This window comes from Ammospiza nelsoni, chromosome 1, assembly GCF_027579445.1.
Source record: "Ammospiza nelsoni isolate bAmmNel1 chromosome 1, bAmmNel1.pri, whole genome shotgun sequence".
NCBI lineage: Eukaryota > Metazoa > Chordata > Aves > Passeriformes > Passerellidae > Ammospiza > Ammospiza nelsoni.
In genome coordinates, this window is record NC_080633.1 from 142,709,762 (window position 1) to 142,727,358 (window position 17,597).

General features: G+C 43.1%; 1 protein-coding gene across 2 annotated transcripts in view; it reads left to right on the top strand.

Annotated features, from left to right (window-relative positions):
* Nucleotides 1-17,597, top strand: part of RNF139 (ring finger protein 139) — a 23,941-nt gene continuing 6,344 nt past the window's right edge. The window contains exon 1 of one of the 2 annotated variants that reach the window (XM_059489474.1): nt 1-116. Coding sequence is in view for 1 of the 2 variants with exons in the window: in XM_059489471.1 (XP_059345454.1) it covers nt 12,539-12,719 (181 nt within the window). In the remaining variant the exon portion in view is untranslated. Of the gene's footprint in view, nt 117-12,437; nt 12,720-17,597 lie in introns of those variants that run through there. The other variant, XM_059489471.1, reaches the window with a different exon arrangement.

The following is a 17,597-nucleotide window of genomic DNA, read 5'->3' on the forward strand; positions in this document are numbered from 1 at the left end:
GCAACAAGAGAAGGAGGGCTTGTAGTAGGAGATTTTTCAGAAAACAGAGAATTCTATTGAAAGCTGTGGAGTTTCCCCTGGACAGCACAAGCATTGTGGTCTCAGAACTGCCACAGGTAAGAAAAACAGCTTCTGTTATGCACATATTTGTGTCTTGCTTAAGTAATGCTTGTCACCTGTCTCTATAATGTTTATATTAGAAACATAAAGTCCTGTCAGGCTTCATTTCAAATAAAAGAGTTTCAAATTCTATCCCTCAGATCAATCAATTTTCATCAACTAAGGTGAAATCATCCCCAGGTTATTCCATGTGAAATGAACTGAATGTGCACTGATTGCAGACCATGCAATAAATGCCACAGTATTGCTGGAATTTATACAAATCACTGTTATTAATGCAATGCCTGCTGCTACAGTAGAAGAAACAAGGTAAACAGCTGTGGTTATAATAATTTTCTCTTGAGAGTTGAAGAAAAACATTTAGATTTAGACACCTATGATTGATTTTTGTGTCATTAAACAGAAATAATGCCAGTTCTGGAGAAACTTTCCCCATTTGTCATAGACTCAGCTGGTGTCTTTCATTCCACTGAGCTCAATAATCTGAGAATACCTGACAATTTCTCCTCATGCCTAAATGTTATTCCATTATATAAATCCTGGATATTATTCCAATACACAAAATCAAAAAGAAGAAAAGGTAAAACTAGTGTATTAGGTTGGTTGCTGACATGGAAATCTTGACAGAAATGAAATATTGATGAAATCCAGCAACATAACTTGGTGGGAACAGGAATGGTGGTTCAAAATGTCTCTAAGAATGTTTAACAAATATGTAACAATATCAACACTATGGGTGGTCCCTGTACAATAGACTTTGGGCAACAGCCAAAATTCTTTTGTATTTTCTAGAGATTAATTTGCCTTGGAAAAATGCAAAGTTCATAAACACACATACCTATGCATCATTTTCCAGTGGCACATTTGTAATTTGTTGTCTTCCAACACAAGAAGAAAAGCATTCCAGTTATGACTGTTTCTATTTTTAAAATGACTTAAGAGAAAAAAAAAAAAAGCCCAAACAAAGTGCTACAAAAATCTGCAGCAAGAGAGAGAATAATAAAGGGATGGTCCACTCAGCCCTGGATAGTCAGAAGCATTACTCTGAGCTCTAATGTACGAAGCTCTTCCCATGGCTTTCTCCTCCCTCCCACAATTACCACAGGCCTGTTTGCTTAGGAGTTTGTTTGAGCCAGTCTGACCATATGACATTTATTTTTTTCCTGTGAAGAGCCTCACCAAAAGTATTTACTGGAAGTTTTCAGGGTTGCTTGGTTTAGGGGTTTTTGTTTGTTTGTTTTAAATTTATTTTGATAGTTTCTTTTTTTGAAAGGCCAATTGTGACTCCCAAGAGATATTCAATCCAGGAATATCAACAAAAGATAATGGAAAAGCTGCTAAAGCTCTTAGTTTCTGTAGTTACAGTCTTTACCATATGTAAACTGCAAGGCTTTTATAATGAAAAAGCACAAACAGGTTTTCAAAGATTGTTCACCCATATTCAGTGAGGAGGATCTGGCACAGGTGGATCTGTCCTTATCCCTGCACTTTGTGTGTGATCCCATCTGCTTCCTCAGGCCAGAACTGCTCATGGGATAATGCAAACCAGGGAACTAATCTGGGGCTGGGAAAAAAAGGATGCTCAGTCCATAGTCTGGTTCACTGTGAAGCCACATCCTGCTGGGACGAAGGCAGGACAAGGATTAAAGCAGGGACCTCCCATTTCACCAGTGACACAGAAGTCCATTGGTTCAAACAGATCAAGGCAGTTTAGCCAGATGGCCTGATCCAAAGCCTGCTAAAGCCACTGTGAGCCCTCCACTTTATCTCCTCTTGGAAGGATTTCAGAGAAGGGTGAGCGGAGAGAGAGAGACTCATAGCAGCACTGTGGACACCCTGGCCAAAACATCTGGGGATCATACACTGCAACTTTGCAAAGGTTTCTCACAGCACTGAGCTGTGGGGAGTGAATCCTGTTTAATAAGATCCTGTGTAGGGACCAAGAATTTGGCTCTCAGAAAGGAGAATACACCATAATTTTTTGCTGACAGTGCAAATAAATTATTTTGTAAGAATTGTCATACCAGACAAGACTAAAGGTGCAATTCCAGGGACATTTCTTCAAAAGCAGTCCTGGCACATGGCTTGTGTGGAAACAGTAAGCTGGACACAGGAGCTTCCAAGCAGGTAGAAGTATTTTTTCCTTCCAGATTTTTTTTTTTTCTCAGCAGGATACTTTTTAAAGTTCACTGCACCTTGAAGAGATGCTGTGCAGCTAAATAGAACAGAATAGAGCACATCACAGTGGCACAATACAAATGTTAGAAACACTCCATCATTTACTGTATAGAAATTAATTATGAATGTTATGTAAATCAATACACTGATACGAGGCATAAAAATAAATCTTCATAGCTACCTCCCTGCCCTCCTGTTATAAAAACCATCAATAGTAGAATTTCCAGAGCTCACTAGGAAGCTCATCACTGTGCTGAGCTCTTTGGAGATGGAAAGCTTTCTGTAATACTTAATTGAATGATCTTTTGGTGCATATTATGACATCCACTTTTTTCCTGCCCTCAGAAGGAATGCAGAGAATGTTATCACCACTGGTTATTTTGTCCTAAAAATCAGCTAGTGTATGGATATGTTTTTGGTTGAAGGCTGCAATGCTTTTAACTAGAAAAAATACATCTTACCTTAAATGAAAAAATGGAGATGAGAGGGTAACTCCTTCTTCCTTGACCTCATATATAACATCATCCTTGTCAGGAATATTTGAAGTTTCTGGCAAAGCTGCAGTGTTTTCAATAAGCAGAAGAAATCTATCCTTCCTGTATCATTTCCATGCACACTTTTGATTACTGAGACATCTAAAATTTCTGTTTCATTCCTTGTTCATGACATTACTAGCTGCTCAGAATGTGCATATGAAAATCAGCTTAGCAAAAGTAAACCATAATGGAAATGCATGGAAAAAAAAGCCTGGTATGTTCTATTTTGTTTGCATCAGCCTTCTTTCCTAAAAATTCTTTTCCACTATTTAGCTCCACCACAAGTCATAGAATCATAGAATTGTAGAGGTTGGATCATTGAGTCCATCTGTGTCCAACGTGACTGGAGTGTTTGCATAGCATTAGAGTTTGAACTCATCCTGTGCAATGACAGAAAATGGAACATTTTACAGAGGATCCATTTTCTCTCTGGTCCATGAGTTAATGCAGCCCCTCATGGCCTGGTCAGAGGAATCCAGTTCAAGCATTTTCAATACTCAAACCCCACCTGTCTAAGCCATCATGTTCAGCCTCTTCTGTGGCTAAAATGTTGTCAGAGGCCCCCAGTAGCTCCCCTAAACCAGTCAGCAGTGGGAAACATTCTGTGGCTTTGAATCAGCTGCATCACAGTCATACAACTCATCTGGCCTAAAACCTTTGACAAATGTCCATGCAATATTGCCCTATCTCTTCACAACCCAATCTTTGGGTCCCTAAGACAGTTCATATTACAAAGTGTAAATAAGTTCAAGACCTCTGTCCTGACCCTTAGGGTAACCAGTGACCTGTGCCCAGAATATCTAATAGACCAGCTAAGGGCTACAAATGAAAATCAGTGTCAGCAATTCAGCTCTCTACTAAAGCAGATTATCTTACAACTACACTAAAGCTCCCTGGTCTAGAAAGTCACACTTCTTGTAAATTCCAAAACTATTATATTATTTCCAGTAAGCTCAGAGGCATTATGAGCATCATGACATTTTGCCCTAAGTGGTAAATGTATCCCTTCAATTTAGTCTTCCCTACAGACACTATTTCCACAGTGGGGAATGCCAGGTCATTGAACAGGAGCTTTGTAGAATCTGAATGTTCAGCCCCTACTGGGAAACAGGTATTTTGCTTTCTCCAATTTGCACTTCGAGCCAACTCAATAATGAGTTGATAAGCAAAGAGCTTTATCCAGTTACCAGTGGCTGGAACACTAGACAGAATTATTCTACTTCTAAGGAAGTGAAAGGACTGCTCAGCATTCTGGAAAGGATTCAGGAACTGTAAGTCTTTGATAGCTGAGAGAGAGAAGTGCCAGGCTGTAAAGCAGTATCTAAATTCACTGCATGCCTGTCCTTGCCCCTCCCCATGCCAAAGGTATGGAAGGAAAAATAGAAATAACAGAACAAAGCAAATAATTAACTGAAGATTGTAATTCACTGTCACTTCATAAGGCAAGGAACATCTCCTGCTCATTGTGAGGGTGGATGCTGGGTCAGAAAGCCCAGAGCTTGGAGGAGATGCTGGGTACTATTTGTGACCTGTGTGGGATTCTCCCTTGGCTGTTTCAGAACTGCTCTTACCCACGCAGACACTAAATGTGGGGCAGCAGAGGTGCAAGGCTGGCACCTGCTGCATCCCAGAGGAGCACATCCCCTGTCAGTGGGGTCAGAGGGATTTGCCTCCCCGAGCATTTCCTCTCTCCCCCTGTGCATGTGCAGCTGTAAATTATCACCGCTTTTGTCTCTTTACTTATCTCACAGTTCAAGCCTTACAAGGATCACATAAGTAATGTTAACATTTCTAGTCTTGGCTGTGAATTGTTTGATTCTTACAGCACCAGAACACCTGTGTGCCTGGCACAGCTCTGCTCTCCCACAAAACACGCTTGCCATCTTCTGGCCAGGCCACCAAGCACCACGGGGCTGGCTGGAAATGCACTCTCAGCTGTCTGTACCACACAGGCTTTCCCAGCTGTTTACACAACCACCCAAGCAAGCAGCTTGAAGTGAAATTTTGCTTTGGGAAGTTCCCCTATCAAGAGGAATTTAGCTTTCAAGCCATGCAAAATTTGTCTTTCTTGATTCATAAAAATTTGCACGAGTTTCAGCTTCTGTCTTTATACCTGCAAATATCCTGAGTTTCATTTATCCAAAACTTAAAGAAAACAACTGGACTCAAGTCTGTATTATTATGCTACTTTTACACTAAGCCACAAGTTTCAGTGTGTAATGTAAAAGTAGTTTTCAGTAGGAAACTAGTGTTGATCAGAACTGGAATTACAGTTTCATTAATAGTTATTAAACACTAACCTTGCAGTGGAAGGTGAGGCTGAACAAAGTTCATGTGGTATCAGGTTCCAACACAAATATTTGATGTGGCTGTAATTAAAGTCAGTGATATAGTTTGATATTCACCTTGATATCCTCCTCAGCCAGGGAGGATCTTTCAGGAAGATTACATCTTCTGCCATGGCAACTCTAGTCTTCTGTATAATTCTGCATTCTCTCTACTTTTGTCTCTCTCATGTTGTCTATGAACACATATCCCCCAGATCAACTCTTCTGAAGACTGAAATCATCCTGAGAGGTGAATCACTTCAGACAAAAGTATAAAAATTATTCTTTCTAGTATGTAATAACAATAACTATAATATTTATTAATGTTACTATTACTATTACTATTACTATTACTATTACTATTACTATTACTATTACTATTACTATTACTATTATTTTAATGCTACTGTGGAGAGCAGCTGACACAGTCAGTTGTTTGCACCTAGTTTTGTATCAGCTCTCTGGTGTTATCTTGCTGCAGGTGCTGGTGACCAGCAGTACAATCTGGTCTGTGAGCTGTTTTCAGCTATCAAGAACCAGCTAAATTTAGCAGCCCACAGATCAGCAAACTGTTCCTGTTTGGGACTGTGTGGGCAGAGGACAAAGGAACTAGGGGCAGGCTTGTCCTGTATGTCACTTCAGAAAGTAGAGCAGAGGTTTTCCATTCTGATTTCTTCACCAAAGCTCTGTACTGACAGTGGAGTTCAGTGAGAGTGGGAATGGCAGCGTGAAGCTCAAGGCAGAGAGGCAAGCCTGGCAGGCAGGCTCAGCTCAGGGGTGACAGGAGTTTCACAAATGACATTTCCTCTACAAGGCAGGGTTTGCAGGAACACCACATTTTCTGCTGTGGCATGGCCAGTTCCCAGTAAAATTCTGATTCTCTCCACTTCTGTCTTCCACAAAACAAGCAGCACAAATGGTAAACTGAATGTCAAGCCCCAAACTAAAGGAACTTGCCTTGCCCTCTGTTATTTCACTTTGTAAATCAGGAGTTCTATAACTGCATTCCAGATGTTACTAAATAACTGAGCAAATATTGAATTGGAATAAGCAGATCTTGCATTTCAGTGATACAAACTCCCCACATACAGCCATGCATCACCTTGTAAGGGGAAAAAATGCTGAGTATAATGTATAATTAATCTCCTTAGCTGCAAAAAACCCCATATAGTGCAAGGTACAGCTGCTACTTTATTTGTTGCTTCAAAGGGAAAATTTTCATTAATGAGTTTAAAAATTAACACTAGATCTGCATTTTATTTCTTACATTTACAGCTGCCTAACACAAAGCATGGCTGAGGCCAGAAAAACTGCTATGATGGCAGCATGTGCTTTTCCATGTGCTCCACACACAATAACACAATCATTTCCATTCCTCCCTCTCAGGCACACCATTTCTGAGCTGCTGTCTGGCAATTGAAAAAATGTGCTGCACCAGCTGTCAGGGTGTTCCAGCTTCCCCCTGTTTTAGCAGATACATTTTTCTTTGAACAAATAGGTACTGAATTTCCATTACAATAAGTAATAGTCAGGAACAGCTACAAAACAGAAACTAATATTAAAATACAGAAATATTAAAAATATAATTAATATTAATCCCTAGGACAAATTTCTAGCATCTGATCTGAAATACTTTTAAAATATTTTACTACTTGAACATTCTAGACCTGTTTTTACTGCATATGCAATTTGTAGGAAAGCATGCTGGTTTTTTTCTATGGAATAATAACAGGATTAGGGGATTGGGAAAACCACTAAGAAAAGGGATGATATGCAACAGGCAAGCTCAAATACTGCCTGTCTCAAGCAAGACGTACTCAAACACTCGAAAACAATGGCAGGAGACAAAAGAACACATGGCAATAATGAGGAAAAAAAAGGGATCTTCATTCTTTTGGTTTCTGCTTGCTTAGTTATATCTTCAAATCAGGCCTGGAACACAGAGTCAGCAGCTCTGGGAAAGAAGGCAAATCTCTGCAGCAGGAGCTGCAATGTGTGTGCAGACAGATATTTCTCCTTGTAGTGCTTGGAAAACAAAAGAACAACATCAACAAGGATCAGGAGGAATCTGGGAGGAGCGATCTAAAGCGGTGCATTTCCCAGAGCCTGGCAGAGAGGGCATGAGGGAAGCTGGAGGGGAGCGGCCTGGGCACGGGGCTGGGCAGGAGCTGGGCAGGACCCACGGGGCTGTCCGTCAGTCCGTCCCGTCCGGAGCAGGGGACACGCGGGAAGGGGCTGCACTCCTGAGCTATCCTCCTTGTCTCTAAGGGTGCTGGTCAGAGTTAGGAAATGAGACAAATGTGCCAATGAGTAACTGTTAATATACTTTGTTCTCTTAGCCCTTTTTTATTTTCGCAGATGGCAAAGGCCAAAGGCCTTTTATCTGCACAGTTTTGTTCTGTAGAAATTTGTAAAGCCATATGTTACAGACATTGTGCAGATAAAAAATCAAAATCAATCCTTCACACAAACAAGTCATTACAATTTGGTTTGCTACATGTTAACTATAAGTAAATCTCTTTCTGCTTTGTTAGCATCTTTTAAGACATGCTATCTAAGCCCATGGCATTTAGCTGTAGAGAAGGACTAAAATCTAAACTTAATAACTAATCTTAACCACATGAATTTTTGTAGGGAAATTCTTAATATGTTCAGAAGATCCCTAGGTCAATAACTATATTTACAGGTTTTATCTTAGTTTTTAAAATATTACTTTGATTTGCTTTTTTCTCTTCAGAAGAAGACACAGATATAAACTACTCCCGGGTAAAGACTGGTGGTGTCGTTAATAACAATATTAAAAATACTCCCATGAGTGTAAATAATTTCTATTGAACTTTAGGCAGCAATATGTTCACTCATCTTTCAATATTTTGCCGTTACTGCATTGGCAGTGCCCCATATGCAGGTGTGTCCACCCTGAGCATCAGAGATGTGGGAGAGCTGTGCATCTTTGTGCCTGTGGGCACTGTGCTGTCCCAGCAGAGCTCACACCAACAGCACCAGGCAGAGCTGGGGCATGGGCTGTGCCTGCAGGAGCCACAGAGCTGCTCACCAAGGCACAGCTGCAGCTCAGTCCACCAAAGCCCACATTAATCAAACATTGATATTTGGCTTTTTAAAAATGCAGATCAGTCTATTTAATGCAAGCAGATCATCTTAGGAGAAGAAAATCCACCTTAGGTTCCTTTCATGAGCTTTTGGTTTTTGTTTCAGTCCAAAATACATATATCCTTAGTGATCGTAATGAAAAACAACAAAAAGAAAGATAGATTGCACAGAGCTTTATTCTTATACGAGGAATGCAATACAATATCAGAGAATCCACTGCGAAAGGTCTCTGGAAAGGAGAAATGAAATTTGGGAATAGTTTATGGATTTTTTGCTACATATATTGCAAACTAAAACACAGTTGACATGTGCATTTGCACTATTTTTCTTAGGAGACAACTGTTTTCATTCTTACAAAAATTACTGTTACTGAATTAGGCTAAATTTACACAGGGTGTTTCAAGGCAAATGTATTGTGTGCATTTAGTTTTTTAGGATCATGTCATTAGGAAAAAAAAAAAGCTAATCCTCTTAAAACCCTCCCTGCATTTTTATTCTTTTTAATTATGAAAATGTGATTTTTGCAAGACCATGTGATTTTTCACTATCCGATGTGAGCACTTGCATTAATCCAATAAAGCCTTTGGCTCAAAGGGATCATGAGAGCATTCAAGCAAATGGGGCAGTTTCAAGAAATCTAAAGTTGTTTTGCTAAAAAGTGGGTTTAGATTTGGTCATATTATATAGGCACAGCCCCTAAGCAAGGTCTCAGCAGACTGACATAGAAAATAGGCTGTTCTACTATTCCAGAAGATAATAAAAATTCTCTTATGTCCAGTTAATTCAAGGCATGTGACTTATACAGCTGATAATTTACATTTATGCAGTTCCTCTTGTTCTAAAAATCTCAGATGAAAAAAAGCTAAACAGAGTAAACAGAGTAAACCCCAACCTTCTGCCACATACTGTAAAGAACATCAAAGAATTCCAGTGACTTGTTATTGAAATAGACTGATCTGCATCTGTCTGACTCAACCTCGTACATGAGGTGTATTAAGTTATTCTGAAACTATTTTTGAATATTACATCCTTATTTATTATGAAACAGCTCCCTAGGGCTTGTTCTTTTGTGCTGCTGTTTCCTGGGTGTGGGCCTGACACCTGACACCCAGCCAGGGCAGGTACACCCAGTCCCAGTGATGCTCCAGGGAACAACCTTCATCCTGAGCCAGCTATTTCCCCTCAACAATTCATCTATACAGACAAATGAAGCAGCTTTCTTCTTAATTTGTATGTTAGTTATCAATGAGAAATTGAAGAATTCCTCAACCAGGGAAACTTTTTTTGATGCATTAATAGAAATGTACTGGGAATAGTATTTAACCCCCAAATATACACAGAAGTTGAGACTGGATTTAACTCTCAAAATTAATTATATGCCAAATTTTCCTGCACTTGTGTCTATGACTGAAGTGATTTCAGCAGAGGTGTGCTTGTGTAACCATGCTGAATTTGCTTTATTATTCTATTTGAAGCTAGGTGGTGCAAATTGCAAAATGAAATATATCCAGTAGATGTCATCATGCTGCATCCATGTGCCTGAAAATCCAGTTTAGATTTACCTTTTTTTAATTGAACTGAAATAAAAAGTAGGAGTGCTAACAGAAATAGGTTTTCTGAAAATTTTGTGTAAAACATACTCATTTGATATGCCTTACTAACACTAAGATTTCTGGAATGTTTACAACCTGGAAGTGTTCATGCACAAAGTAATTTGCAGACATCCATGACTGCACTTACATGCCCAAATAACATCTGTAAAATATACCAGTAAATGCTTGTATTTAAACTTGAAAATCCATTTAATGGGTTCCATTTTATCCACATGTCCTTAAAGCCATATAAATATGTACTACAGCCTCACCTCTGATCCTGAAGCCTGTACTGCAAAAATAGATTTAAGATACTCTTTACAGAGGAGAATATTAAATGAAGTTGAAAGGGCTTTGGGAGGTCAGGTAATTTCATTTCCATAAATAGTGCTTTGAGTTGCTCATTTCTTGAAATTAATATCTTCATATATATTACTGGGATTTATCAAGTACTCTAATGTGCTTGATTTGAAATTAAAACATTGGTTTTAATTTCAAATTAAATACTGTTATTTACATTCAGCAGCTTTATACTTAATTGAGAAGCAAAATGGTTCAGGCAAGTCCAAATCACTGTGATTCAGCTGTCTTCAAACGTTTTCACATTTTAAACCCTGACCTCTATTATTTGCTGTGGGGAGACTTACTGCGTCAGAGTAATGCCTCTCAGTATGTGATTAAAACTTGCACTTTGTCCACGTCCATGGATTTTGTAATACAATCCTTTAGCAATCTGGCAACATTTCTGGCTTTGTTAGCTGGGGCATTGCTTAGGAAAATTCCTGTGCAACACTGTTGTGGTCTGATCCAAACCCCTTTGCAAACAATAGAAAGGCTTCCAAGGGCTTAAGCCATGGACAAATGAGGTTCGTGCAAAGGCTGAGCCCCAGCAGGTGAAGCAGCAGGCAGACACTGCTGGGAAATTGCAGCGTGGCAGATGCCAACAGGCTCACAAGCTCATCTCAGTTGTGTCCTGGAACTTTCAATTCCCACAAGGGATGGGGTGGGAAATGTCCCAGTTTCAGATGGGCTAATATTGTTACACATTGCTTTCAATTTAGTAATAATTTCTTTATTTAGTAAAAATGGTACAATCACAGAATGTTAGCGGGTTGGAATGGACCTTAAAGATCATCTAGTCCCAGCCTGGTAGGGACACCTACCTCTGGACCAGGTTGCTCAGAGCCCCATCCAACCTGGCTTTGAACACTGGCAGGGTTGGGGCAGCCACAGCCTCCCTAAGGAACCTGTTCCAGTGTCTCACCATCCTCACAGCGGAGAATTTCTTCTTTATGTTTACGCCAAATTTTTCCTCTTTTAATTCGTACCCTTTACGCCTTGTCCTATCACTACAGCTCTTGATGAAAAATCAAGGCAGCTTGAAGTTCCCACTTGCCCTTGTATCTGTGGCTTCTGTGAAAATGCATGAGAAAGGAGAGAGGGTTTGAAAGGAAAATGCCTTTCTTCCTCTGACCCCTCTCTATGGTTATGCATTGGCTAAGACAGGTCTTGTGCATCCCGCTCAAGAGAAATGGGAATTCTGACTAAAGCCCATTTAATCAGGCTGCACAGCTCCCTGACAGCCCTGGACGGTACCGAGCACTCCAACATTCCCGGACATCGCGGGGCAAAACTGCAGCCGTGAGAAGCGCTGCGGGATGGGGACACGGGGCTGACCCCTCCCGAGGGGCTGCAGCACGAACCCGCCTCTTTACGGCTGGCAGGGGATTCCTGCCGAGGCTGGGCTTCAGGGGCACTTTAGGGACACAAGGGGCCGAAGCGCTCATGGGAGCAGGCCCGCTGCCATGCCGTCATTTGAGCCAGGGCGTGCCCTCAGGGGCAAGGAGACCCGCGGCAGCCGGGGTTGTACCAGAACAGCGTGAAGAGCACGACCGGGCAGTGACTGTCCCTTGGCACCCCGTGCTGCGGTCACAGCCCCACCGCTGTGTCCGGTGCTGGGGCCATCTCTGGGCCCTCAGTTCCAGAAGGACATTGAGGGGCTGAAGCGTGGCCAGAGAGGGGCAGCAGAGCTGGGGAAGGGGCCTGAGCACCAGGAGCAGCTGAGGTTGTGGGGGGCGTTCAGCCTAGAGAAAAGGAGATCCAAGGGGGATCTTACAGCTTTCTACAACTCCCTGAAAGGAGGCTTTAGCCAAGTGCGGGTCGGTTTTTTCTCCCACGAAAGCAGCGACAGGGTGAGAGGAAATGGCCTTAAGCTGCGCTAGGGGAAGTTTAGGTTGGACATCAGGAAGTTTTTCAGAGAAGGCTGATCAGACGCTGGAATGGGCTGCCCCGGGAAGCGGTGGGGTCACGGTCCCTGGAGGTGTTTGAGAAAAGCCCGGGGACGGCCCTCAGAGCGCTGCGGGGTCATGACCCGGCCCCGGCTCCGCGCCCTACCCCGACTCAACCGACCCCGGCAGTCCCGGGGGCGGGGCTGCGCATGCGCCCCCTCGGCGCGGCCCCGCCCCCGAGCCGGCGGGCGGCGCTGCCGCGGGCGCGCGCAGGAACATGGAGGCGGCGGCGCGGGAGAGCCGGGCGCGCCGGGCGGCGGGCGCGGGGCGGTAGCGGCTCCCGGCCGCCCTCCCTCCCTCCCTTCAGCCCTCCCTTCCTTCGCTCCCGCCCCCTCCGCTCCTCCACCGGCGGAGAGAGGCGGCCCGCCTGCCCCCCCGCGCAGGGCATGGCGGCCCCGGGCCCTCCGCGGCTGCCCCAGCTGCGGCTGGGCCCGCGGCTGCGGGCCGGGCTGGAGGTCGCGCTGCGGGTGCCGAGCCTGTTCCTCATCGACGCCATCTTCAACTCGGCCCCGCTGCCGGGCGGCTCCGTGAGCGCCGCGCTGCTGGGCGCGCTGCTGCGGCTGCTGGGTGAGACGCCTTCCCTTCCTCCCCTCCCGAGAGACACGGACCGTGCCCCGGCGGCCCCGCTCGCACCGCGGGCACGGCGCGGCCGCCGCTGCTCCCCGCCCCTCACCCGCGCCTGGCTGCTGCTGTTAGCGCTGTGGCCGGGCTCTCCCCTTCCCCGGCCCCGATTCCCGTCCCCACCGGAGCTCGGCAGCTCCTCTCGGCCACCGCTGAGCCCCTGCTCGGCCGCCCGGGCTGGATCATCACCTCGGCCCCTCGTGCCCGCTCCGGGCCCCGTTCACCCCCCCGATCTGTCTCCCCGGCTCCTTTCGCCTCCTCCTGCCCCCGTAGCGGTGCACGGAGCCGGCGAGGGCTCGGGGCTGTGAACCCCCCCCCCCCCTCCCGCTCTGGGGGCTTTGAGGGCGGAAGACATGTGATTTAGTGAGTATAGGGTTTTCATGTGGTTTAAAAACCCTTTGGATAGAGTGATGTCTTCCTGAAATACGCTGTTAAAGCCTTATTTTAGCAACAGCAGTTCAGAAGTGCCGGGAATTTGGTTCACAGTGGAAAGAGAAGCCTTTTGAAACTTGCCAATGGTTATTTTCAAACTTTTTTTTTTTTTTCTTCCCATGATGGATGAAAGTCAGTGGTATAACTAGGTGATACTGTTTCCAATGTCGATAACTTGGGTTCTTACATAGCCTCGGTTCAATGGCAGCCCCGTTCAGTGAGCTGCTGTACAGGTGATGCTGTGCTGCGGATCACGGTTTGGAGCTGGAGACCCTGAGGCAGGAAGGAGAACACAAATCAAGTTGTTGTTTCGGTTTTATTTGGGGGTTTTTTTGCAGGCCCGAGAGAGATGGATTTTCTTTGACGTTTATGGTAGAAGAAAAACAGGAAGGAAATAGGCAGTACAGCTTCTGGGGCAGGAAGCACAGAAGAGGGGGTTAAAGGAAATGTGCACAGTGAGAAGTGAGTTGTGACTGCATCACACAAGTCAAGGAGCAGAGGGGGAAAAAGTAAACAATTGCCTATAGTAAGGCAGCAGGAGAGAAGAGCAAAGGAAGGTAACAAAACGCAGCAGGTGTTTTATTTTGACTTTTTACATTTATTATATGTTTTATGTTTATTATTATTGGTTTGGTTAAGGGTGTCAGGGGAAGTCCATGCTCACATGAGAAGTGATGCTGAGGAGGTCCTAAGTTGCCTCCTTTGCCTGCTGTGCCATGAGTATGGTGTGTCTGGGATGGGGAGCAGGGGTTCTTCCCCCCTGCTTCCCATTTTCTTCACCTTTTGTTCAACACTTATGGAATTGCTAAGAGTGATAATTCCTTTTTAAAAAATTTGCATTGCAGTGCCCCACCAACTTAATTTTAGGAGCCCTTCCTCGTATGATCCAGATGCTGTAAGAAGAGCATCAAAATGAATCCCCCCTGTGTAAAGGAGAGGTGGATATGTTGTTCAGTGATGTCCCTCAAGTGTGTGGTACTGGGATTGAGGTTTGCATTTATATGAGCACTCTTCTGGAAGGGGTTGGGTGAAGAAGAGGGTAATTTTTGCCTTCTGCAAAAAAGCTTTGGGAGTGTTTTATGCCAAGAAACTTATCTTGAACATTTAGGAAAGGGGTCTGTGGATCTTGGTGTTCCAAAATTGAAGATTAAAATGTAGGCACCTAAAGATGATCTTTAACACCTTCCACATGGTTCAGACAACAGAGTGATTTTGCATGTTTTTTTCTCATCTGAATTTAAGGATTACAGGATTGGGTTTTTGCTGCTATTAGGAAAGTGATCTCGTTCTTTTGGATCATTCTCTATTTAAATAATGGGAAAATGTCCTTTTACTTACCATTTGCAGACTTTGAAGTACTGATCCAAACTTTCTTTCCCTGTAGCACAACAGTACAGGATAAATGGGCAGTCTGTCCACCAGACACAAAGATTGAAGCTCTGGAGAGATTGATGATTTTTGGAGGTGATGTTAAACAGTTTTGAAATATTCTGGGAGTACAGCTCTTCAGGAATGCTAATACAGATCTGTGTGGGTGTTACAAAGTTTTACAGCAGGATTCCTTGGTCTGATTCTTCCATCACTCTACACAAGTAAATAGAGTTATACATGGCACAGAACCAACTTCCACAGCTGGAGCACGTTTCCTTTTGTGCTTTTGGTTAACCTTGCTTTGTCCCCAGCACAATGTTTACCTTTTGTATCTTTGCACTGGGTTTAAGTATCTCAATTTCAGCAGAGCCACCACCCCCAGGAGTATGTGACTGTCACCTCAGACAGCAGTCCCTCCTCAGTGAGGACACTGAGTTTTGAGAAGGGTTCTATAAATACTTGAGTCTGCAGAAGGATGTGGAAGTAAATAGAATGACTGGAGCTAGGGAAAAATAGTTTGGCAGTTCCACATGAACGAAGTGCTGATGTGTAAAAGTGATTGTCCCCTGCACATGACTGAAAGTCAAATCCTAAGTGGTGGGTGGCTATGAAGATACTAACAATTTTCAGGAGTTAAAGGAAAGAAAATGAGACAGAGACATTCATTGTAACACAAGAAATTCTTTTAAAAGCAAGTGCAGCGTGGTTTGGTTCAAACACAGCGAGTGCTGTGTTTGGAGGCCATACTGGGACAGTTGCCAATGGGGTGGCACAGGTAGAAATAGTAAAGATGAGTAGAGAGACAAACCTTTATCAAAGGAGGAACTGCAGCATTTCTTAGCAGAGGGAAAATGGAAAAAGACTACTGTTTTGAAGGGCACAGGGCAGGGCAAAGTCTCCTCATGCTGAGATGGACTAAGTGACATAAATGGAGATGGGGGAAAGGAGTGCTCACTGCCCCTTCTGAGATCTGTTACCTCTTAGGGTCTTTTGAGTCTCATTCCGTGAGCCTTGACTTTTCCCTATATGTATTAACAGAGACATGCTGTACTTTTTGTTAGTGCCTGTTCAGAGGAACCAGTAGGACAAGCTCTATTGACTCACTGCTGTACTGTTTTTAGAGATGTGTCTTGCATGTGAAACGTCAGTGTTTCAGGATGACCTGCAGTATCTAAATACAGGCCTGTTACTGCCACTGCAAGGCACAAAAATAGGTTTTGGTAAGGCGTGTTTCAGAGCAGCCTGCTTACTGCAAAATGCATCTCCTTTAGCTCAAATGATCACAATTACATAAATAATGACCTTGCACAGGCATGTGAGCCTTTTCTGTGACTCCTGAGAAAAGACAAAGGCTACAAACTTGTCACCAGTACTGGCTTTCCTAAAGATGTTTGTCGTGGTTAAAATGACAAGGCAACTGTCAAGCTTATTTTGTAGAAAGTGCTGCATGGAAGCAATATTCAGCTTTTCCTGGAAGAACTGAGCTACGATGCAAGGGGCTGTCTGAAAACTGATAGAGGCTTTTCCTCAATCCACTTCACACAGTTACCAGGTTAATGATTGATTAAGGAGAATGTGTTTATATCAGCCAGTGCTACTGGCAAGGAATATTTTTCAGGCAAATTCATAACTTTATTTGTAGCCTGCCTTTAGCAGCTGATTCATGTTGGTCCTCTCCCTTCTTCTCAATCCTCCAGGATCTGAAGGTTTGAGGGGTTTTTTGTATATTTTTGAGTGTTTGGTTGTTGGTTTTTTTTGGTTTTTTTTTTTTTTTTAATCAAATGCTATTTCAAAGGTTTTATTTTCATGATCAAGAGGCTATGGTTTAATTTTTTTTAAACACTTGTTTATGGTGGATTTAGAACAGCCTAAACTGTCAGAAAAGACTGACGCTGCCCTCCAGCAGAAAGAGGATTACTCTTGATTTCATTGGTTTTAGTCAGAGATTGAAAGCAACTTAGAATCAAATATAAGTTGTAGAGATAGAAATCTCTCCAAACTGGTTTCAATGAGAAAGCAGTTGGATAGGGTAGAAGCTGATTGAGAAGTCCAAAACAAAGGCAGTGTGTTTCCTGAAAAAGAAACTGTTTAAGGAAATTTATCTAGTGCTAAGTGCTTTTTAATTTAACACCTCTGAGGGCAGAGCTCTTACCTATGTGGTGCACAGTGATGGAATTCATAAATTACACTGCAGAAGTTTACTGCAGGGACCTGTAACCCCAAACTCCCAATGCTGCAGTAGCTCTGATAGGATTTCTCATAGGAAGGTGCAGACTTGCCAGGCATGGTCAAGATGTGGTTATGGTCAGTATGAGGGAGAGGTTAGCAAACAGGAATTTCAAGGCCTAAATCTGACTTACAACAAGACAGACAAGTTTGCACTGCCATTGGCAAAGAGGCAATTGGTGCAGTTTTGGATTCTGTGCACAGAAGCTGTGTACTGTGGAAAGTGTTCCTCATGTGACCTTTGTCACCACTCACCCGAAATACAAGCAAACTGAAGGGAAATACAAGTGCCTTCTCCACAGCAAAGTACAGCATTTTTTCACTATTTTCCCATTAAAGAGTTTAAGTAAAGTGTTTTGGTTACTTTTCTTTAGTACTCCATCGTGGACAGCTGTAGTTGAGTGCCTTGCTCAGGTGAATTAGGGGACTTAGTAAATCTTACTCAGTTATTTTTTTATGAGTTTTCTTTATAAAGGTGATGCTTCATCTGTTGGAGTTTCTTTGGTTTACTTTTAGAACTTGTCTACCCTTGGATTTTAGTACTAAGGCTGAAAGGCTGGGAGTTGTCACTATTCTAGTCTAAAACTGCAACAAACTTCATAGTAATTGTGATTTAGGGCTTTGCATCACAACTGAGGTGCACAGATGTTAAATGCAGAGATTAACTCGCCCTCTTGCTTGTTCTCTGAAAAAAGCACCACTGGTAATGCAAAGTTACAAGTGACTAATGGGGAAGTGATACATTAAATAAATGTAGCTCCAGAGCTAATAGGTTAAAATCTGTTGTTGAACTTT